Raw genomic sequence first — 23,509 nt, 5'->3', positions numbered from 1 at the left:
GACCATGTTTTCTTTTTTTTAAAAATTTTTAAAGGGCTGTTGATTCCATTTACTTCAGAGTATGACATTTGAACAGATATTGAATCTGATCTCCACAATTTACTCAGCCTCTCATTGAAGGAAAAGCCCCCCGCCCCCACCGCACTCATGAACCGCTCCAGTGACTCTACAATGTACTACCTCCAAGGCAGAGAAATGCTAGTCTCTCGTGCCTTTTCAGAAGTGTGAAATTGAAAGGTTCAATTCGTCTTCATGCACATTAGGTAGGGAATGTTTAAAATTATGAAATTAAGGAAGCTTTTCAGTTTCAGACTTGGCCCATGGTGATACAGTTAAAAGTAAGGACCAAAAATACTGTTCAGTTCTCAATAATAAATTCATAAAGATTGCAATAACATGCCAGAAAAAAAAGCCCTGTTAACTGCTTCCCCTAAAATTCAGGCTTTAATTTTCAATTTGTACATCACTCAGATCACTTATTTTCACCATCAATATTCAGACTTTGACTCTGCTTCAGCTCATCAACTGGAACCCTTACTGTTTGTTACTTCTAGGTTCTACTATTCTGGTGCATCCCTCTCTGGTCTCCAACATTCTATCTGATTGTAACTTGAGGTCATCCAAAATCATATTGCCTCTATTCTAACTTACAGCAAGCCCTCTGCTCACTAACTTACATTGGCTCCTTGTGGAGGAATGTCTTTATCATGGGATTCTCAATCTTGGTTCCAAATCCCTCTGTGATCTCCTCTCCCTAGTTTTGTAGTCTCTTTCAACCCTACAATCCTCCGAGATATCTGCACTCTCTAATTGTAACTCATTGAGCATCCCTGATTTTCCTTGCTTCACCACTGGTAACTGCGATTTTACCCCACCACTCTGGATTCCCACCTTATATACCCTTCTGTGTCTCTAACTCGCTTTTCATCTTAAAACTTGCTTCTTTCTCAGCTTTTTGTCATAGAGTTATACAGTCCGAAAACAAACCCTTTGGTCCAACCAGTGCATTCCGAACATAATTCCAAGTTAAACTAGTCCCACTCTCCTGCTCCTGGCCCATATTATTTTGTTAGTCACTATACAAATTTTTATTGTGTTTTTATTGTTGCTTTTCTTTGAGCCATTGTAAATACATTAAACTTTCAGGTACAGTTACAAGGCTGTACATTAATCAGCCCAGCAGGTTACAAGGCAGGGATCAACAGCTGGCCATAAAAAGCTCCATGAGGGAACAAGGAGGCTATTCCGCTTATTGAATCCATAGGGGGAAAAAAAACAATGTCAGCTGCACAATATGTATTTGCATACCATACTTACAGTCACTGTGTCTACGTATCAGAGGAAATCCCACTCTTCTGCATGCTTGCCCATGTATTTTCCAACCCAGAAATTAAGAATTTATTTCTTTGAAAAAGAAAATCTCCTGACAATTCAGCCAAAGTAGGACAGTTTCACTAACAGTTGCTGTTTACCCTGAAGGAGAGGAAAGTATATATATAAATAAATTAAAAACTGATTTTGTCTGCCCGACTCAGCAGGTGAATCAACATCTGAGCAAAGAAGGCGGTTTAGTAGAATGAATTAATGTAAAAGCTTCTTTCACCTTGTACGGATTAAAGCTCTTCAGCACTAAACCTGCAATCTAAACTGGGCATTTATTTCCCTAATGCTGATAAGCCAACTTTTTTTTAGTTTTATTTCTGATTCAATTTAAGCTTGGCTCTGCTGAAACTAAGTCTCAGTACAAGGTTCTATTCCAGCATATTTTCTGGATCTGAAGGTTGTGGTACTTAATTGCCACAGCATTATTTCCTTGTATAATCCAGTTGTGATTTTTCCTCCTCATCCCCTCCCTGCCTTTTTTATAAAGTGCAAATTTCTGTAACTTGAAGATTCATTTATCTTTATATCAATCTGCTTATTCTGTTTGCATTCACAGCTGAACTCCCATAACACGTGAATGAAGTCATCTGTATAATTCAGCCAAATCTCAACATCTGCTGAAATGAGCCGACCCTACCTGTGTTTTTAGATTATGTATTATTTTTCTCTCTGTTGATGTGCTGAGAGTTTTGAGCATTTGTTATTTTTTTCCCTGTGTTTTATCTCTGGCTGTATTTTCATAGCTTTTATATCGTCTGCAGAACTTTAGGGGCTGTGTTACAATTCCATGCTTTTGCTCAACTGTATGGAAGGAATTCTGTGCAAGGCTCCCTGTGATTTATTCCTGTTTGATAGATTGGCTGTTGTGTCAACTAATGCAAAATAAAATGAGAGCAGTGGAGCAAATAATGCCTGTATGATGAGATTCTCTTTAATTTTAATACAGGGGTGATGCAGTATCATGCAAAAAACGAGAGGACTATCTTGAGTGGTCAGAGTATTTTATGGCAGTTGCTTTTTTGTCTGCGCAGAGGAGCAAGGACCCAAACTCGCAGGTAAGAGTCAATGAGTATAAGGAACCACTGCTCACAAAACCAGTACTCAATTCACACACAATGTGGGATTCAGTTGTTTGCTTGTTTCGTTGTCCTTGGGCAAATTCTGAGCAATGACTATTTTTACCTCTTGAAGGTTGTTGCCTGGACATATCTCCCCACATGTCTGTTTGCACCCTTCTTTTTCTCTCACCCTTTCTCTCTGTCACCTCTGATTTATCATCACTATTCTGGTCACTGCCCCTCTGGACTTGCTTTTCTTGTTCATTTTGTGCATCTAATGTATTGTTGTACTTGCTGTTCTATCTCTTTGCATTATGTTTTGGGTTTTCTCCTAACACTTATGCTTATAAAAAGAGTATTTGACTCCAAACCACACAAAGCTATGTTCAGGCAGGTGACCAAATATTTTGTCAGAGTGGTGGAGTTTTAAGGAGTATATGAAGAGAGGGAAAGAGTGGTTAAAAAATACACTGTCTGATACATTATCTCATTTGTGGCTCTCAAGAGAGCTATTTTGGAATATAGGAACTGCAACATGCAAATAGAAAATTCTGTCATACCACAGGGGGTGGATTAACTCAGTTGATTGGATGACTGGTTTGCAATGCAGAATGATGCCAACAACATGGGTTTGATTCTGAGGTCACCATGAATTACTCTCTTTCTCGACCTCTTCCCTTGTCTGAGGGATGGTAGCCCTCTGGTTAAACCACCATCAGTCATCACTTTCTAATGAAAGAGCACAGTATGGCCCTGTGGAAGAATGGCAACCCTACTCTTTCCTTTTCTGTTCCCCAGAAATTCTTCTGCAACAAGCCAATGAATAAGTCCATTATCAGTGTATAATACAAGGTCTAAGTTGATTATATTAGTTGGTTGATTAACATACTGCTTGACAAAAATATCTTGAACACATTCCAGGAATTCTTCATCCATCATATGTAAAGTGAAATCACCCGTGATTACAGCATTATCATGGATTTATTCCATTGCCATAGCTGTTTGGTGGCCTATAAGCTATTCTTGTCAATATTTACTGCCCCTCCAAACAGATTCTGTGTCCTGTTCTTCCAGTCTGGATCCTTTCTTATTACACAGATCTTGACTCCTATCATCAGCACTTCCCATGTCATTTTATTTTCTCCTGTCTTACCTAAATGTTGAATATCCTTTAATTTTTCTAATCTTAGTCACTCTGTGGTTACATCTCCTCAATTGCAATTAAATCATATCCTGTTCCTTCCACTAACACCATCTATCATCAGTATTGAAGAAAGGTCACTTGACTCAAAATGTTAACATTGCTTTCACTGCATAGGTGCTGGTGGGTCTGTTGAGTTTCCCCAGCAATTTCTGTCTTTGTATCAGTTGATCTACCTTCTGAATGCTTTGAGCATTGAGAACACTTTTTTTAATCCCACATATTCTATAACTTGTCTCTGGTTGATTGTCAGATTTATTTCTGCTGATTTCCACTTTCATTTATAGCCTTTCTACTTCACATAACCAATGATATTTTTGCTTGGTAAGGGACAGTCAGCAGTGAATGTGAGCTAGGGATACTAGAAAGGTGGAGCAGTACTCCCCTCCAGATGGTTTCAGATTGCATCATATGTAATGCAGGAATACAGAAAACTCTGTGGGAGCAGTCCTGAGTCAAGGCTCGGCTTGGGAACTACCTGATGTTACAGCCTCATGAGTGCTGTTGAAATCCCTGGTGGTAAGTACTTTTCTGTTCAGATGGAGTCTCACCAACATAGCGAGCAGGCTTTCACAAGATGTGGCTACAGTAAGAAATATCAGAGCACAGGAAGAAATTTAGTGATATTGCAGACTCTGTGACATTACAAAGATGGAACTAAAATAATGAAGGGCTAATTTAAAAACCTAAATAAGTGTAACAAAAGAACAGATTTAAGAGGCTATAAAAAAAAGCAGGAGGTTTATTACTTAAACCGGCAGTAAAGGGAAAGTTTAATAAACCGTGCAAAATAGGACCCTTCTGGGGTCGGGGAGCAAACATAAAGCGGGGGGAATTATTAATAGTACTGCAGATGGCATGGATAATCCTGGAAAATCTGTTTAAGGATTAGAATTCATCTTGTTGAGCTATGAAGAGTGGAATTTATTTGGTACAGGTATTAAGAGAACTGGAATCAGTAATTAAAGCTGCAAATAGTGAGATAGTTAAGCAGTTAAGGAAACTGGAATCATTATTTAAAACAACAATTAGCAAGACCCATCTAGAGAGGTTGTGAAAGTGGTGGGAATCGCCATTTCCTTACCTGAGGAAGGATTTTCTGGTGAGAATCATCCACTTTGGCCACAAAAAGATGATATCTGCACTTTACTTGCAGGATTGGGTTCCTCCAGTTTGACTGTAAAAATGCAGGAAAAGTCCCAGTACAGAAATGGATAGAGTCAGTATGGATTTAAAATCATGCTCAACAAATCTATTGGAATTATTTGGGAAAGAAAGTAGTAAAGATGATGATAAGGGGGAGCTAGTGGGTGTAGTTTACTTGGACTTTCAGAAGCTTTTGATGTGGTTTCAACTAAAGGATCAACATGTAAAATTAAAGTGCATGGGTTTGGGGATAGTGATCTGACAGAGGAAGATCTGGTTGGCAGAAAGGAAACAAAGAGTAAGAATAAATGTTTCATTTTCCAAATGGCCCATAGTGACGAGTGAGATACTTCAGGGATCAGCATTTGGACATAGTATCCACATTTAAATGAGTGAAGTAAATGCAGTATCTCCAAGTTTGCAGATGGCACAAAGCTGGGTGAGAGGAGGATATGGACAAGTTGAGAGAGTTGGTAAATGCAAAGCAGGTGAAGTGTAATATGGATAAATGTGAGGTTTTCACTTTGGTGGCAAAAACAGGCAGGTAGATTATATGAATAGTGAAGATTGGGAAGTGGGAGGGGCAATGAGACCTGGGCGTCTTTGAATACCAATCATTTTACTTCTGATTATTAGTCAAGTCAACAACAATACAATCAAACAGCAGTTGCTTGGCAAAATCCACTTCACTAATGCTCATTTTGGGTTCTACCAGTGCCAGCCAGCTCCTCACTTCAGTGTAGTGTCTTTCAAATGTGGACAGAAGAGCTGAACTCCAGAAATTTGTCCTTTGTTATCAATGACTCATTTGAACGAAAATGGCATCAGCAGTATTGTGGTACAATTAGTCATTTAAGAATTATGGAGCATAAGGAGCTTATTCAGCGCATCATATCTGCACCAAATCTCCAAGGGTTAGAGGTCAGTCCTCTCATCCCCAGCATATCACTGCAGGAGTTCCACAAGGCAGTTGGTAAACGTAGGCCCAGCTACCTTTAGCTGCTTCATCAATGATTGCCCTTCTGTTACAAGGTCAGAAGTGGAGCTGTTTGCTGATGGTTGCATAATGCTCAGCACAATTTGAGGCTCCTCAAATACTGAAGCATTGAATGTTCAAATGTAACAAGGCTTGGAGAATATTCAGATCTGGGCTGATAAATGGCAAATAACATTTGTGTCACACAAGTTCCAGACAGTAATTATCTTCAACATCAGAAAATCTAAACATTGTCTCTTGATAATGACGTTGCCGTTACTGAATCCTCCATGAGCCACTTGTTGAGGGCTGCTTTTAACCAGAAACTGAATTGGACTAACCAAATAAATAATGAGGCCACAAGAACAGACCTGAGGCTAGAAAGTAACTTGACTCCTGACTCTCAAAATGTTTGCAAATCCAGAGTGGAATGAAATAAACTGTACTTCATGGGCCAACAATCCAGCTCAACACCATCCAGGACAAAGCAGCCCTACGTGCTCCGCTAACACTGGCAGGCACCCACCTTGGGTTTGTAAAGGCATTGAGTCAGACAATCAATATTAATGGACTCTCAATTTATGGCATTGGTCTATTACCTAGTGTTTTCTCAAGTACAAGTTCAGTTACTTGTACTTTTATATAACAGATAATATGCTATTAGAATTGTTAACATATAAACTTTGGTAATCAACTGAACATAAAGCCAACAAACATAACTAAAGGGTCTGATGTTATATCCACGCACGTTCTTAGCTCATCACAGTACAAACAATTGCAACAATATGTTTTATGTGGACTTAAAAGATTCTCCAGTTCTTCCTTCATCTGTGCCCATCTTGTTATATTTTATTTCCCCCTTAGCCTGATATTTTGCCAACCCAAAATTGATTTTACTATAATGTTTACCACCTCTCATCAGTACCACTATGATTTGTTTAAATTCGTTTTCTCTGGGTTATGTGTCAATGCTTTATCATTTAAAATATGTTTTCTTGCCTTTCAGAAACAATAACCATTTTATCAAGTAGATACATATATCTGAGACCTGTTCTTCAGGCATTTTGACTCTCATTGCCTCAAGTTACTTGAAGTGTAACAACCACTTCTGCAAGGTTGCAATGTTCCTCAAAAATGACGCCATGAATTCTTGACTTTCAGGTGATCTTTTGAAAGATCAAAACTTCATGGGTATGGACACTCATATCTCCAGGAGAAAGCTGTCAGTAATTCATTTTATCTACAGTTTCCTTTCACTTCCATTTGATTACACCAAAATGAATTGGTGCCATTCAATGTTGTAGGAATTTTCCTATTATTATCTTTTATTCTAATTGGGCTGTCCCATTAGTTACCATTCTATCCAATTCAGGAACGCTGGAGTGACTATACTGTACATTTAAAAAAAAATGTGTTCATAACATCTTTAAAAGAGAAATTAAATACTATTGTGTGTGGGAAGCTTTGTATGGTCAGGAAGGAGCGATCACATTGGGAGTGAGCCATAACCCAAGTGAATATATAGTTCGGGGAATTTGGTGCAGTGGGGACAAGGTGCTTCTTGCTTTTTTTTTTGGCTCATAGTTTGTAAGGTTATTTTTTAAGTTTTTAAGCTCAGGATCAAGGGCCCAGCAAGGGTGACTTCACAGCTAAACTATAAGTTCATTGTTTGGTGATAGCTACTAGTTTGACTATCTACTATAGATTACTTTCAATTGAAGGTAAATAAGGGAAATATTTATAGGCTACAAACTGAAAGACCATGCATATTTTTAAAAAATTAAATTAAGAACTAAATAAATAAAATAGAAATGTTGGGCCAGGTGATGTATTGTAATTGCATGAAGCGGTAGCTGGTGGACCCCATTGTGTTTCATAGTGATCACATCTGTAGCAAGTGTGTTGGTTGTTTGAGGAGCTCCAGCTCAGAGCTGATGAGCTTTGAGCTGTGACACATCAGGGAGGGGACTTGTTACCTGGATGTTGTGTTTCACAAGGCCATTGCACCTCTTGGATTAACCACCTCAGAATTGGTCATGACCAGAAAGGTTTGATTATGAATAAGGTAGGTAGAGGGATCCAGGAAGTCATGCTGAAAGAGTCTCAGCCCTTGAGCTTGTCTAACGGGTTTGAGATTCTTTCTCCCTGTGTGGATGAGAACAGGGGCTGTAGGTGGGATAAGCAAACTAAACATAACACTGTGGTACAGAGAGCCATTCAAGAGAAAGGCAAAAAGAGAAATGTAGTTGTTTAGATTAGATTAGATTACTTACAGTGTGGAAACAGGCCCTTCGGCCCAACAAGTCCACACCGACCCGCCGAAGCGCAACCCACCCATACCCCTACATTTACCTCTTACCTAACACTACGGGCAATTCAGCATGACCAATTCACCTGACCTGCACATCTTTGGACTGTGGGAGGAAACTGGAGGACCCGGAGGAAACCCACGCAGACACAGGGAGAACGTGCAAACTCCACACAGTCAGTCGCCTGAGGCGGGAATTGAACCCGGATCTCTGGCGCTGTGAGGCAGCAGTGCTAACCACTGTGCCACCGTGCCCCCACAGTGATGAGGGATAATATCACCATGGGAGTAAACACTGTTCTCTGTGGCCAGGTGTAAGAGTTCTGAAGGCTGTGATGCCTGTCTGGTGCCTGAGTTCAGGATATCAGATGAACTGTAGAGTGGGAGTTTGAAAGATTCCGTTGTTGTGATCCATGCAGTGATATTGGCAAAGAGAGGAAAGTGGTTCAGCTGAGGGAATATGAACAGCTAGGGGCTAAACTAAAAAGCAGAACCAAATAGGTAGCAGTCTCTGGATTATGACCTGCGCCAAGAGCAAATTGGCACAGGCTCTGTAAGATTGAAGAGGTAAATGAGTGGCTGAAAGATTGTGGGAGAAATGCGTTTGAATTCATAGGATATTGGCACCAGTAAGGGGGAAGGAGAGTTGGACTGAAGGATCTGCTTCCCTGCTGTATAACTCTATGACCAATGCACATTTCAGCAGTGTGTAATCATCTACAAGATGCACTGCTAGATCACACCTTAGACAGCACCTTCAAGATCCTTAGACAGCATCTTCAAAACCCACTACACCTACCACCTTGCAGGATACTGGTAGCAGATACACTGGAACATCACTATCTAAAGTTCAAGCCAGATACTGTCCTGATTTAGAACAATATTGCTGATTCTTCAGTGCTGGGTCAAAATTTTGCAACTCCCACACTAACAGGACTCTTGAGTGAACCTGAAAAAGCCACTTTACTAGGAAATGATTTGTGTTTATTGATGTATTCCTTTATTGGGTGTGTGTATCACTGGTATTTCTTGCCTGTCCCTAATTGCCCTTGAACTGAACTTTGCAGGGCAATTTCTGAAGGCAGTTGAGAGTTGGTATCATTGTTCTGGAGTCATGTGTAGGCTAGACATGATGGGGATAGCAGGTATGTTTTCCATGGATGTGTAAATGAACAAGCTGGGTTAATCAGTTTCATGATTATCTTTTACTGAGGTTAGTTTCATCATTCACTTTTATTAAAGTATGTTATTGTCAGGGAAAGAAAAGATTGTTTTACTGAATGCTAATAAATACTGTTCTTAATATAGCATTATAAATGTTACGTGAACAGACTGGTTTATTAAATCACTAGCAAAGCTGTAGTGCATGTGAAATGTAGATCACATTAAATCCAGGAAACGTTGTTCCACTGTAAATCATGATCAATATTTGATTCAAACACAGGTTGGTGCTTGCATCGTGAACCCTGAAAACAAGATAGTCGGTATAGGATATAATGGAATGCCAAATGGATGCAGCGATGATATTTTACCTTGGGCAAGAACGGCCTCAGATAAATTGGATACAAAATACATGTATGGTAAGAATCAACTGCTCAGTTTTAACAATTATGTGAAGTAATGTACCACTTAATAATCCAAATACTGATGAGTGTTGAAGAAAGAATTGGGGCTGATAAATGACTGCAGGATTTGACTAATCTTCTGAGAGAAAGTGAGCACTGCAGATGTTGGAGATCAGAGTCGAAGAGTGTGGTGCTGGAAAAGCACAGCAGTTCGGGCAGCATCTGAGGAGCAGGAGAATCAACCTTCTGACGCTTGTCCTGAAGTTAGATGGTGTTAAAAGGTCTGTTGTACAAATAGTTATATTCAAGCATCGGAGGCCATATCTGTAGTGCTGGGGTGTGTCGCATGAGTCAGGAGATGTCCTGACTTTGCAAATCTGCCTTGGAAAAAGGTCTCCCATTAAGTCCACTCTGCTGTGGGAGTGTGTGTTTTGGTGATGCTGAAGCCAGCTGCTCAAAAGACCCATCCGTTCAAGAGGATATTGACCTGGTTGCTTTAAAAACTGTTCAGCTGTCCAGCCCTGACTTTACACACTCATTGATTTTGCTACTTCCTTATACCAGTTCAATGCCTCTGCTAATTTCCTGTGTCCCTTCGTAGTACTCATCGGTCTGTTTTTTCATTTCACCATGCCCCAGAATTTGGGCTATGTATACAGTGGAGTAAGTGATCATGGAGATGACAATCTTGTACATCTGTGATGGTAATGGGAGAAAAGCTCAATTCATGAAATCTACTCGCAGCATTTAAATCATCTTTTTAAATTACCTCTTCTAAATCTCTTATAAAAACAAACTTCAGTTCAGATCCCACATCAAAGATACTGAATTCTTAAATAGCCTCTTTAAACTTTAGATCGTCCTATGAATGCAAAGAACGCTCTATAATTCTAGCTTTTAAAACTGTGTTGAACATGAACGCAACTAATAATATTTAGGGAAATATTAACAAAGAACAACATTATTTTTTCCCCTAACTAATAACAGAAGGCTGTTGGTTAAAGCAGAGAGTTTTTGAAACTCTCATTGATAGTTATATCCTCTGTTTTATCACATTTAAAGTTTCGTCAATCAGAAACATCAGATCAGGACAGTTGTACAAATTTGTCACTTCTTCAAGAGCACCTGCATCTACACCAATAATTGCAATCTCTAACATGGGGTCTGTCTGAACTCAGCACTAACTTCAGATGGCCCTACTAAATTTGGGTTCCCACTTGTGTGGGTCATGCCTTGCCCCAGTAGTACATCAAGGTTTCACCTTTTATGTTATAGAGTTCCGCAGGGTCTTACCAGTTGGTGAAAATCCAGCTTTTTGTGTAGGGTTCAAGGGTGAACTAGGTAAGTATAACAGTGCTGTATGTAAATAATTGCTTGGACGTACAAAATTTTAATATTGCTCAAAGATAAGATCTGTTGTGGCAGCTTTTTGTCTTTCATTTATCAGGGCGACCGTAATTCTATTAGTTTTATAATAGTGATGAAAAAGGCCAGACCTGATCTAAAAGTTGAAGTTCTAAATTGGGGAAAGGCCAATTTTGACTGTATTAGGCAAGAACTTTCAAAAGCTGACTGGAGGCAGATGTTCGCAGGTAAAGGGATGGCTGGAAAATGGGAAGCCTTCAGAAATGAGATAACAGAATCCAGAGAAAGTATATTCCTGTAATGGTGAAAGGAAAGGCTGATAGGTATAGGGAATGCTGGATGACTAAAGAAATTGAGGGATTAGTTAAGAAAAAAAAAAGGAAGCATATGTCAGGTATAGAAAAGGTAAATTGAGTGAATCCTTAGAGTATAAAGGCAGAAGGAGTATATTTAAGAGAGAAAGCAGGAGGGAAAAAAGAGCACATGAGATAGCTTTGACAAATAGAGTTAAGGAGAATCCAAAGAGTTTTTACAAATACATTAAGGACAAAATGGTAACTAGGGAGAGAATAGAGCCCCTCAAAGATCAGCAAGGTGGCCTATGTGTGGAACTGCACGAGATTGGAGAGATACTAAACGAGTATTTTGCATCCGTATTTATTGTGGAAAAGGACATGGAAGGGAAGTAGATGGTGACATCTTGAAAAATGTCCATATTACAGAGGAGGAAGTACTGGATGTCTTGAAATGCATAAAAGTGGATAAATCCCCAGGACCTGATCAGGTGTACCATAGAACTCTGTGGGAAGCTAGGGAAGTGATTGCTGGGCCACTTGCTGAGATATTTGTATCATTGATAGTCACAGGTGAGGTGCTGGAAGACTGGAGGTTGGCTAACATGGTGCCACTGTTTAAGAAGGATGGTGAGGACAAGACAGGGAACGATACACCAGTGAGCTTGACGTCGGTGGTGGGCAAGTTGTTGGAGGGAATCCTGAGGGACAGGATGTACATGTATTTGGAAAGGCAAGGACTGATTAGGGATAGTCAACATGGCTTTATGCATGGGAAATCATGTCTCACAAACTTGAGTTTTTTTTGAAAAGTAACAAAGAGGATTGATGAGGGCAGAGCAATAGATATGATCTATATGGACTTCAATAAGGCATTCGGCAAGGTTCCCCGTGGGAGACTGGTGAGCAAGGTTAGATCTCATGGAATACAGGGAGAACTTGTCATTTGGATACAGAACTGGCTCAAAGGTAGAAGACAGAGGGTGGTGATGGAGGGTTGTTTTTCAGACTGGAGACCTGTGGTTAGTGGAGTTTGACAAGAATGTGCTGCGTCCTCTACTTTTCATCATGTATATAAATGATTTGGATGTGAGCATAAGAGGTACAGTTAGTAAGTTTGCTGATGACACCAAAATTGGAGGTGTAGTGGACAGCGAAGAAGGTTACCTCAGATTACAACGGGATCTTGATCAGATGGGCCAATAGGCTGAGAAGTGGCAGGTGGAGTGTAATCCAAGTGAATGCGAGGTGCTGCATTTTGGGAAAGCAAATCTTAGCAGGACTTAATGGTAAAGTCCTAGGGAGTGTTGCTGAACAAAGAGACCTTGTAGCGCAGGTTCATAGCTCCTTGAAAGTGTAGTCGCAGGTAGATAGGATAGTGAAGAAGGCATTTGGACACTCCTTTATTGGTCAGAGTATTGAGTACAAGAGTTGGGAGGTGTTGTTGCGGCTGTACAGGACATTGGTTAAGCCACTGTTGGAATATTGTGTGCAATTCTGGTCTCCTTCTTGGAAAGATGTTGTGAAACTTGAAAGAATTCAGAAAAGATTTGGAAGGATGATGCCAGGGTTGGTGGATTTGGGCTATAGGGAGAGGTTGAATATGCTGGGGCTGTTTTCCCTGGAATATCGGAGGCTGAAGGATGACATTACCGAGGTTTATAAAATTATGAGGGGCATGGATAGAGTAAATAGGCAAAGTCTTTTCCCTTGGGTGGGGGAGTTCAGAAGTAGAAGGCATAGATATAGGGTGAGAGGGGAAAGATATAAAAGAGACCTAAGGGGCAACTTTTTCACGCAGAGGGTGGTAGGTGTATGGAATGAGCTGCCAGAGGGCGTGGTGGAGGCTGGTACAATTGCAACATTTAAAAGGCATCTGGAAGGGTATATGAATAGGAAGGGTTTGGAGGGATATGGGCCAGGTGCTGGCAGTTGGGACTAGATTGGATTGAGATATCTGGTCGTCATGGACGAGTTGGACCGAAGGGTCTGTCTCTGTGCTGTACATCTCTATGATTCTTCGACTCTATGACAAGCATCATAATGCCGCTTTCAAGTAATCACAAGGGTTTGCAGGAGAAAAGGGTCCAAATTGGTTGGAAAGCTGATGCTGCTCAAGACTTTGCTATAGTGGCAGCACTGGGGTTCTATGGATTTCCCCATACACCTATGTAATTCACAAAAGGCTCAAGGTTCGAATGTATTCCTTTTGCAGAAAGTGGGTCCTAACACATGAACTCACTTATAATAAGTGTAAGTAAACCATATCATGAGGTCGACTGATTATCTTATATTGGTTATTAGTAGCTAATACCATAGTCTGGATTGTTTGGCAAAGGTTGTCCTGTTGTAGAATGCCATCTAACAGTACATACATTGTTTTGGATTTTGTAAGCACAGTTTGGGCGCACACATCCGTTCTGAACTTAGAATTCAAAACCACAATTTGGTTTGAGTGGAACAAGCTGGTATAATTTCAGGGGAGAGTCTCAGTGGGCTGTCTGTGCACTGGATGTGACTATAGTTCTGTTGCCTCCTTGAACTCAATTGATCTAGCATGAAAACTGCCCCACAGGTAAGTTTAATGTAAAGCCAAGGTAAACATTGGCATATTCCCAAAATTGGCCTTTTATTGATATAATGCCAAAAACCAGAATAAATGAAGCTAAATACATGAAATGGTGCATTACAGAATTAAATATTATGTATGCTGTGTTCTTGATGTAATAGAAGATGCATGTCTTGGAAAATGACTGTGTGCTTTCAAAGAAAAAGCTTGGAGTATTATTTTTGTATTTGAATTGTGGTGTTCTCCCAAGCGACAGGCTGCTCTGTCAGAAGAGTGTAATTTTTAAAATATAATAGAGCTTTGAGGATTTTCTTGTTTTCATGCTAAACTGTGGAACTCCTTTAAACCTTTCTACACATTCCTCCTTTAGGGCACTTCTTAAAACATACTTCTAATCAAAGCTTTCAGTCATTTCATAGAATGTCTTTTTGTATGATTTGAAGTGAAATTTTAATTGATCATCTTCTTATGAAGCATCTCCTAACCTTTCAACATAGTAAGGACTCTATGTTAATGCAAATTGTTTGTGTTCAGTGTCACCTTGGTCCTGGAGTGGATGTCTTGCTGTCGTTTTAAACACTGCTCCCTTGGTTAGTCTTGCTTTGTCATATCTTGTCCTGTCCTTTTGTTCACTGCTGTCTATTCGTTACTCTGCAAAGTTAAGGTATCATACCCTGAGCATTTTCTATTGTGGTATTTCTTGGTATCTTGATGGTGTTGGAGTAACGTCAAAAGTAATTGTTAAGACCATCTGAAAAGGAGAGATATCAAGTCTGAATCTGATTGTTCTCAGCTATGCTTCATATGCAAACACTTCACAGTCTCCTTGATTATGGTCAGTAATAGGAGATCTTGGGACCTTCCAATCTGAATAGCCATGAACATGCATTCAAGAATATTTTTATATCTAAATATTAGCAGTATTTTTTGTGTATCCTCTCTTTTCCAAGTCCATTGGTGTATGTATGTGATAATGTGACTTTACAGGGGAATAATCAGATGAAAAACTAGTGAGGAGGCAAGGAAGGAAGCATAAGGGCAGGTGATCAAAAGCTTGATCAAAGAACTATGTTTTTAATGTCTTAAAGCAAGAGAGTGAGGTGAATAGTTGGAGGTGTTTATAGGAGGGTGGGGATTCTAGCCTTTGTGCCTTGACAGCTGAAGGCTGTTAGCTACGGGCTGAAATCTCTCAGGTTCTCAAAAGACCAACACTTTTCTGCAAAACAAGTTTTGATAGAAAAAAATTCCGTTTAGAATGTGGAAAGCAAAAGCTATACTTGACTACAACCAGGGAACAAAAGACTCAACTAAAAGTGGAATAAAATGTCTTCAAGTAACCATAATCAAAATAAAAGTTTCAGATCTGAGCCATGACCACCACTAGCAGCTCACCATCCTCCGCTCAAAGGCAATATGGATGGTTAATAAATGCTGGCAGAGCCAGTGACACCCACATCCCATGAATTAATTACAATTTTAAAATTATTTCTAGGAACTGGCACTGCCAGATTTGGAGAATATTTAGAATCATTGAATCATTCGACAGAAGAGACTTTTCTGTGTTGCCTAAATCAGTACTTTGGAAGAACAGGTGCATCCCAGTTTATCCCAACTTGGAATTGCATTTGTATGTTAGTCTTTTATCTCCAATCCTATTCAAGAGGATAACATGCCTTGGAATTTTAATTCCCTATCTTTGTATTGCCAGTCAAATAACATAACCACCTCACTACCTTTATAGGGCAGGAATTCAGTTGCTTGCAAGTGATATATGGTTCAAGGGAAATGGCAGCCAAAAAGGTTTAGAGTAAAGGAAGTTCAAAGGATTAAATTATTTACACCTTCTCTGCAAAGACACTTCCAGAAAATGTATTGACAGCTGGTTCAGTTACTGAAGAATACGATGGGAAAGCCAGGGGAACCTGATGCAAAATGAATATCTGACATAAATGTCATGTGGCCCATTAATTTAGCTTTCCCTTCAGCCTGAACCATTTCATAAAATCAATTGTGCCATTTTAATATGCTTTGGTGGTGCAATCTAATAAAACAAGACTCGATAAATCAGGCCATGTAAATGCTTATTTATATAGTGTACGGCCATTTTTGTTGTACTTTATCTGAATTTTATGAAGACTTAAACATAACCGCAGCCATTTGATCAAAACTAAAATAAAAGTAATTACTTTTATTGTCAGAATGGGTCTCAACTCTGAAGAATGCTTCAGAATTATGGCACTTGTCCATTTTCACCATCAATCCTCTTGTCTGCTGGTCCTTTGTAAATGGTTATTGGTGCCAAATTGGGGACAGTTTGATTTGAGAGTACTGAATTTGTCACAGGTAGTTTTCTCAGAGTACGAGCAAGGGTGACGGCGATCTCTGGCTAGGTTTAAATCCATATCCCAGAGGGGAAGGTCCGGTGTCTTTCCTGTTTTCCATTAACCCAGGGTTTTCAAGAGTGAGGTTCAGATTTAGTGGGTTGAAACTTTAGGATCCCCTGGTTCTGAGGCAGCCCTGAGTCCTGTTGAGCTCAGTAAGGCCTGTGTTCCCTGTCTGACAGCTTTCCCACTCTGCTTCTGACACACACGTATGTGTACACACACATATGTGTGCGCACGCGCGCGTGCACACACAGACAGACACACAGTTCTCACTATAGCAGGAGAGGTATCATGACAATCTTCAAACTTTGGAGAAAGTGAGGACTGCAGATGCTGGAGATCAGAGCTGAAAAATGTGTTGCTGGAAAATGCAGCAGGTCAGGCAGCATCCAAGGAGCAGGAGAATCTACGTTTTGGGTATAAGCCCTTCTTCAGGAATGAGGAGGGTGTGCCAAGCAGGCTAAGATAAAAAGGTAGGGTGGAGGGACTTGGGGGAGGGGCGTTGGGAATGCGATAGGTAGAAGGAGGTTACGGTGAGGGTGATATGCCAGAGAGGGGATAGGGGCGGAGGGGTCAGGAAGAAGATTGCAGGTCAAGAAGGCGGTACTGAGTCTGAGGGTTGGGACTGAGATAAGGTGGGGGGAGGCGAAATGAGGAAGCTGGAGAAATCTGCATTCATCCCTTGTGGTTGGAGGGTTCCTAGGCTGAAGATGAGGCGCTCTTCCTCCAGATGTCATGTTGCCATGGTCTGGCGATGGAGGAGGCCAAGGACCTGCATGTCCTTGGCGGAGTGGGAGGGGAGTTAAAGTGTTCAGCCACAGAGCAGTTGGGTTGGTTGGTGCGGGTGTCTCAGAGGTGTTCTCTGAAACATTCCACAAGGAAGCGGCCGGTCTCCCCAATGTAGAGGAGGCCACATCGGGTGCAGTGGATGCAGTAAATGAGGTGTGTGGAGGTGCAGGTGAACTTGTGACGGATATGGAAGGATCCTTTGGGGCCTTGGAGGGAAGTGAGGGGGGAGGTGTGGGCGCAAGTTTTGCATTTCTTGCGGTTGCAGGGGAAGTGTCGGGAGTGGAGGTTGGGTTGGTGGGGGTGTGGACCTGATGAGAGAGTCGCGGAGGGAGTGGTCTTTCCAGAACGCTGATAGGGGAGGGGAGGGGAGAGAAATATATCCTCGGTGGTGGGGTCTGTTTGGAGGTGGTGTAAATGACGAAGGATGATATGATGTATCTGGAGGTTGGTGGGGTGGTAGGTGAGGACAAGTGGGGTTCTGTCCTGGTGGCGATTGGAGTGGCGGGGTTCAAGGGCGGAGGAGCGGGAAGTGCAGGAGATGCGGTGGAGAGCATCGTCAGCCGTATCTGAGGGGAAATTTTGGTCTTTGAAGAAGGAGGCCATCTGGGTTGTTCGGTATTGGAATTGGTCCTCCTGGGAGCAGATGCGGCGGAGGCGAAGGAATTGGGATTATGGGATGGCGTTTTTACAGGGGGCAGAGTGGGAGGAGGTGTAATCTAGGTAGCTGTGGGAATCGGTCGGTTTATAGTGAATGTCCATGTTGAGTCGGTTGCCCGAGATAAAAATGGAGAGGTCTAGGAAGGGGAGAGAGGAGTCTGAGACGGTCCAGGTAAATTTGAGGTCGGGGTGGAAGGTATTGGTAAAGTGGATGAACTGTTCAACCTCCTCATGGGTGCACGAGGCAGCGCCGATACAGTCATCGATGTAGCGGAGGAAAAGGTGGGGGGTGGTGCCAGTGTAGCTGCGGAAGATGGACTGTTCCACATATCCAACGAAGAGGCAGGCAAAGCTGGGGCCCAAGCGGGTGCCCATGGCTACTCCTTTGGTTTGGAGGAAGTGGGAGGATTGAAAAGAGAAGTTGTTCAGAGTGAGGACCAGTTCAGTCAGTCGAAGGAGGGTGTCAGTGGAAGGTACTCGTTGGGTTGGCGGGAAAGGAAGAAGCGGAGGGATTTGAGGCCTTAGTGATGGGGGATGGAGGTGTACAGGGACTGGATGTCCATGGTGAAGATAAGGCGTTGGGGGCCGGGGAAGCGAAAATCATGGAGGAGGTGGAGGGTGTGGGTGGTGTCCCGAATGTAGGTGGGGAGTTCTTGGACGAAGGGGGACAGGACCGTGTCGAGGTATGCAGAGATGAGTTCGGTAGGGCAGGAGCAGGCTGAGACAATGGGTCTGCCAGGGCAGTCAGGTTTGTGGATTTTGGGCAGGAGGTAGCAACAGGCGGTGTGAAGATGTGGGACTATGAGGTCGGAGGCAGTGGATGGGAGATCCCCTGAGGTGATGAGGTTATGGATGGTCTGGGAGATGGCGGTTTGGTGGTGGGAGGTGGAGTCATGGTCAAGGGGGCAGTAGGAGGAAATGTCCGCGAGCTGGCGTTTAGCCTCAGCAATATAAAGATCGGTGCGCCAAACTACCACTGCGCCTCCCTTGTCTGCCAGTTTGATAGTGAGGTTGAGGTTGGAGTGGAGGGCTGTACGTTGCGAGGGTGAGAGGTTGGAGCAGGTAAGAGGGGTGGACAGGTTGAAGCAGTTAATGTCAGGGCGGCAGTTGGCTTTGAAGAGATCGAGGGTGGGTAAGAGGCCAGCACGGGGTGTCCAGGTGGATAGGATGTATTGGAGGTGGGAGAAGGGGTCGTCAGAGGGTGGGCGAGAATTCTGGTTGAAGATGAAGGCATGGAGGCGAAGGCAGCGGAAGAATTGTTCAATGTCCCGCCGTGTGTTGAACTCGGTAATCCAGGAGCGTAGTGGGATGAAGGTGAGGCCACTGCTGAGGACTGATCTTTCATCCTCAGAGAGGGGGAGGTCTGGAGGGATGGTGAAAATACGGCGAGGCTGGGAACTAGGACCTGTTTTGGGGCAGGAGTGGGGTTAAGCTAGGGGGCAGATATTGGCATGGGGGTGGGGTTAGGCTAGGGGGTGGAGATCGGCATGGGGGCGGAGATCGTCGTGGGGGCGGCGACGCATGTAGCATGGTCGTTGTGCAGGTGAGTGACGTCACTGTGGGCGGAAGTGGATGCGGTGACGGCAGAAACGGTGTTGTTCCCGGTGGCTGTGGACTCTGCAGAAGCCGCAAATCTGTCGGTGATGGTCTTCCTGGCGATCGTGGAGGCGGTTGTCTGGGCGGCGATCGCGGATGCTGCATGGTCGGTGGGGGCGGAAGTGGTTCGCGGCGGCGGTTGCTGCAGCGGCCACATGGTTAATGGCGCCCGAGCGGTTCCGGAGGCCGATGGAAGATTCTGGAACGGTTGAGGAATCCGGGGTGTGGGGGTAAGTACATGAAAGTTTTTGGTACTTACTGTCTTTAATTTACGATATGGCTAGGAAGAACTGTTTGTTTAGTGTATGGATTCTTCTGTGGATGAAGAACAGTAGAGGTCCTTTGCAGGTCTGTGAGTGTTGTCCTGAGCTGGGCAGGGCTGACTGCAGGGAATGTAGGTAGCGGTGCATGGCTGCAAGCGTGGAGCTGAGGATCCAGAGGGAGGTCTGTTGTTGGAGGCTTCAGACTTGTAGGTACTGGTTGTCCTAGTTGGGTCCAAATTTTGTTGCTCTGAACATAGTCTGGAGTCTATGCTGGGTCAGTCGGTTCTGTAGACAGGTGCTGAGGAAGGAGATGTGACTGTGGTAGCGAGTCTATTTGAGAACGTGGCTGAAGAGCTTCAAGGCAGAGGAGATGACCTGGGGTGTGCAGTGAGAGAGGGACTCACAGAAATCCTTGTAGAGGGAAGAAGAGAGAGCTTCTTCAAGAAAGAACACCTCTGGGACACCCGCACCAATCCAACTGCCCTGTGGCTGAACACTTTAACTCCCCCTCCCACTTCACCAAGGGCATGCAGGTCCTTGGCCTCCTCCATCTCCAGACAATGGTAACAAGACGCCTGGAGGAAGAGCGTCTTATCTTCTGCCTAGGAACCCTCCAACCACAAGGGATGAATGCAGATTCCTCCAGCTTGTTGAAAATGTGCTGCTGGTTAAAGCACAGCAGGTCAGGCAGCATCCAAGGAATAGGAAATTCGACGTTTTGGGCATCCTATTCCTTGGATGCTGCCTGACCTGCTGTGCTTTAACCAGCAACACATTTTCAACTGTGATCTCCAGCATCTGCAGACCTCATTTTTTACCCGATTCCTCCAGCTTCCTCATTTCCCCTCCCCCCACCTTATCTCAGTCCCAACCCTCGGACTCAGCACCGCCTTCTTGACCTGCAATCTTTTTCACACGACCTCTCTGGCCTATCACCCTCACCTTAACCTCCTTCCACCTATCGCATTCCCAACACCCCTCCTCCAAGTCCCTCCTCCCTACCTTTTTATCTTAGCCTGCTTGGCACAATCTTCAGACCTTGACAGGGAGTCATGGGGGTAAGGTCCTGCAAGCACTCTGTTACATGGAGGTTGTTTGGTGTGGCTTCGTCTGTGTCGAAACACGCCAATTAAGTTTTTGCTTCTGCAATGATGTTAAACTTTGCTGTGCTTACCACTTGGTGCCCTCGCCTGTTCATAGATTCTGCTTTCTTTTGCCTTTTCTTCTGCCTACTGACTTAATTCTGATCACCAGTAGAGGCCACTGTTGCATCAGTGTTTGTGGAAAATTGGCTTCCTGACTGCACATAGCCCTGCTGTGTTAGGATAGAATTCAGGTCAGTGCTTGGAGCAGGTGCATGGTTTTTCTCCAGATATGACACATTGGGTGGCATTTTATTGTTTGTGGTTACGAAGTATTGTCCATCACATCAAAGACATCCTGATTTAGATGTAGTTGGGTTGGAGGTAATGTGAAACGTGGTGATTGCGATTTCTGATCATTCCCCCCAAACATACTTCAACATTTCAGTAGCTTTGCAACCAAAACTCGAACAATGATCAGTTTATTTATTGGTTAATGAGCAAAATGCTTGGCATTGAACAAACTCCACTTGATCTGTTGGGTCAAAAGAACATCAATAGGCTAGAATTTGTTAGCAAGCAAGTAGTGAGTTTAAATAAGAACACGTTCTTTAATGTAGCCCAACAAACGCCACCTCCCACCAACAACTATTGACTTCAGGACTTTCTGTTTTTGCGCATTAATTGCCAATAAAAGGCTGCTACTTAGTAGTGCATGTGGTTTTTTAAAAGACAAAATTTATGTTCACTTAATGCCAATGGATTGAATTGATTTGAATGTATTGTCACGAATGTATTGGCACAGTGAGGGTACTTCTCGAGCTCAGCAAGAAGACAATTGAAACTGTAAAGACTCATTCCCGGTGACAGTAAATGTTTCAGATTATTTGAATTTGTGTTCATTTTAAGTCTTTTTCCCTTTTTCTATTTCTGTTTCTGATTTAATTTTAATCCCTTCACCATTGGCAGTCAGACTTTTAGCTATTTAGATCCTAAAAACTGGAATTTCTTCTCCACCTCATTTTCTCCTTCCAAGCACTTCTTAAAACCTGCTTCTTCGATTTAAGCTTTTGCCCATCTATCCTAATATCTCCTTACTTTACTCAGCATTAAGTTGTGCCTTCTGGGAAGCAGCTCAGAACATTTTATTTCATTAAAGGTACTTTTAAAATTATAGACACTAATCCACTCTGTTACCTTCTCTATTTTTCCTCTGCTTTCTTAATCTTTAAATCTAATCAGCTGAAGAGAATTATCCACATCTCCCTTGATAACCTTGCTGCGGTTATCACCTCAAAATTCAAGCAGTTTACAAAGCAAAATATTTTTGAGGTGAAGAGTGGAAACTTGTTAACTAAATGCATCGCAGAACTTTTGCAGTTTAGATTAGATTACTTACAGTATGGAGACAAGGCCCTTCGGCCCAACAAGTCCACACTGACCCTCCGAGGAGCAACCCACCCAGCCCCATTCCCCTACATTTACTCCTTCACCTAACACTAAGGGCAATTTAACATGGCCAATTCACCTAACCTGCACATTTTTGGACTGTGGGAGGAAACTGGAGCACCCAGAGGAAACCCATGCAGACAAGGGGAGAATGTGCAAACTCCACACAGACAGTTGCCTGAGATGGGAATTGAACCTGGGTCTTTGGCGCTGTGAGGCAGCAGTGCTAACTGCTGTGCCACCCTCCACTGTGCCGCCGTGCCGTCCATAGTCTAGGCAGCTATGCTCCCACTCCGTTCTTTGGAGTGAGAGCATAGCTGCCTAGGCCAGCATTTGATGCACTTGAGAAGGTCCTGATATCCTGTGCATCTACTATTCTTGTTATTGTAGATGCTTATATATGAGAGTTCGGAAGATGCTGTAGAAGGAGTCTTGAGTTGCTGTAGCGCATCTTGTAGATGATGTGCAGTGCAATGGAGGGAGGCAGGAAAGCAGCCTATTAACTGAATGGTGATAGGTTGAGAAATGAGGAACATGCATCAAGACCTGGGTGTCTTTGTACATCAGAAAATAAGCATGCAGATGCATGAAGGGTTGAAGAAGGCAAATAATACTTTCGCATTCAAAGTGAGGTGCTTTGAGTAGAGCAGAGATACCTTGCTACAAATGTACAGGGCATTTGGAAGACCATTCCTGGAGTACTGTGTGCAGTTTTGATCTCCTTATCTGAGGAAGAATGTTCTAGCTATTGAGGAGTGGAAGAAGAAAGGTTTTGCAGACTGATTTCTGCAATGGTGGGACTGACTTACAGGAAGACACTGGATTGATGAAGAATATATTCACAGGAGTTTAGAGGCTTGAGGACAACATCACATTAGAAATGTATAAAATTCTAACAAGACAAATCAGGGTAAGCACAGGACGTTTGTTCCTAATGACTGGATAGTCCAGTATCAGCAATCACAGTCTAAGGGGAGGCAATTTAGAATTGAGATGAGGAGAAATTTCTTCACGCAGAGAGTGGTGAGCCTGTGGTATTCGCTGCCACCCAAAATGTTTTCAAGAAGGAGTTAGGTATAGGTCTTCGGAGTCAAAGCAGGAACAGGTATTGAGTTGGATGATCAGCCCTGGTCACATTGAATAGCAGAACAGGCTTGGAGGGGCTAACTAGCCTACTCTTGCTCCTGTTTGCTGCATTTCTATGTTTAGGTAATGGATGGGGTGCAGACTAAGCAAGCTGGTTTCTCCTGAATGGTGTGAGGTTTCTTTAGTGTTAATGGTGGGCAGACTCTGGAGAACCATTAACTGGTTCAACAATGGTAATATCTTTGAATGTTAGGGAGGGTTGATTTTAGATTTTTGCCTTGGAAATCTAATTGTCTGAAACTATATAGTGTGCATGTCACATGTCTGTCCAAGCTTGAA

The 23,509-nt window shown here is 42.7% G+C and overlaps 1 protein-coding gene across 1 annotated transcript in view; it reads left to right on the top strand.

The window, feature by feature from the left end:
• Positions 1 to 23,509, top strand: part of dctd (dCMP deaminase) — a 71,420-nt gene that overhangs the window by 16,444 nt on the left and 31,467 nt on the right. Inside the window, exons 2-3 of the mRNA XM_060835119.1 lie at positions 2,330 to 2,438; positions 9,517 to 9,652. Of these exons, the coding sequence (XP_060691102.1) occupies positions 2,330 to 2,438; positions 9,517 to 9,652 (245 nt within the window). The remainder of the gene's footprint in view (positions 1 to 2,329; positions 2,439 to 9,516; positions 9,653 to 23,509) is intronic.

The sequence above is a fragment of the Hemiscyllium ocellatum genome, chromosome 2, assembly GCF_020745735.1.
Source record: "Hemiscyllium ocellatum isolate sHemOce1 chromosome 2, sHemOce1.pat.X.cur, whole genome shotgun sequence".
Taxonomy (NCBI): Eukaryota; Metazoa; Chordata; class Chondrichthyes; order Orectolobiformes; family Hemiscylliidae; genus Hemiscyllium; species Hemiscyllium ocellatum.
The sequence above is the reverse complement of the archived record's forward strand: the minus strand, read 5'-3'. Positions and strand labels throughout refer to the sequence as shown.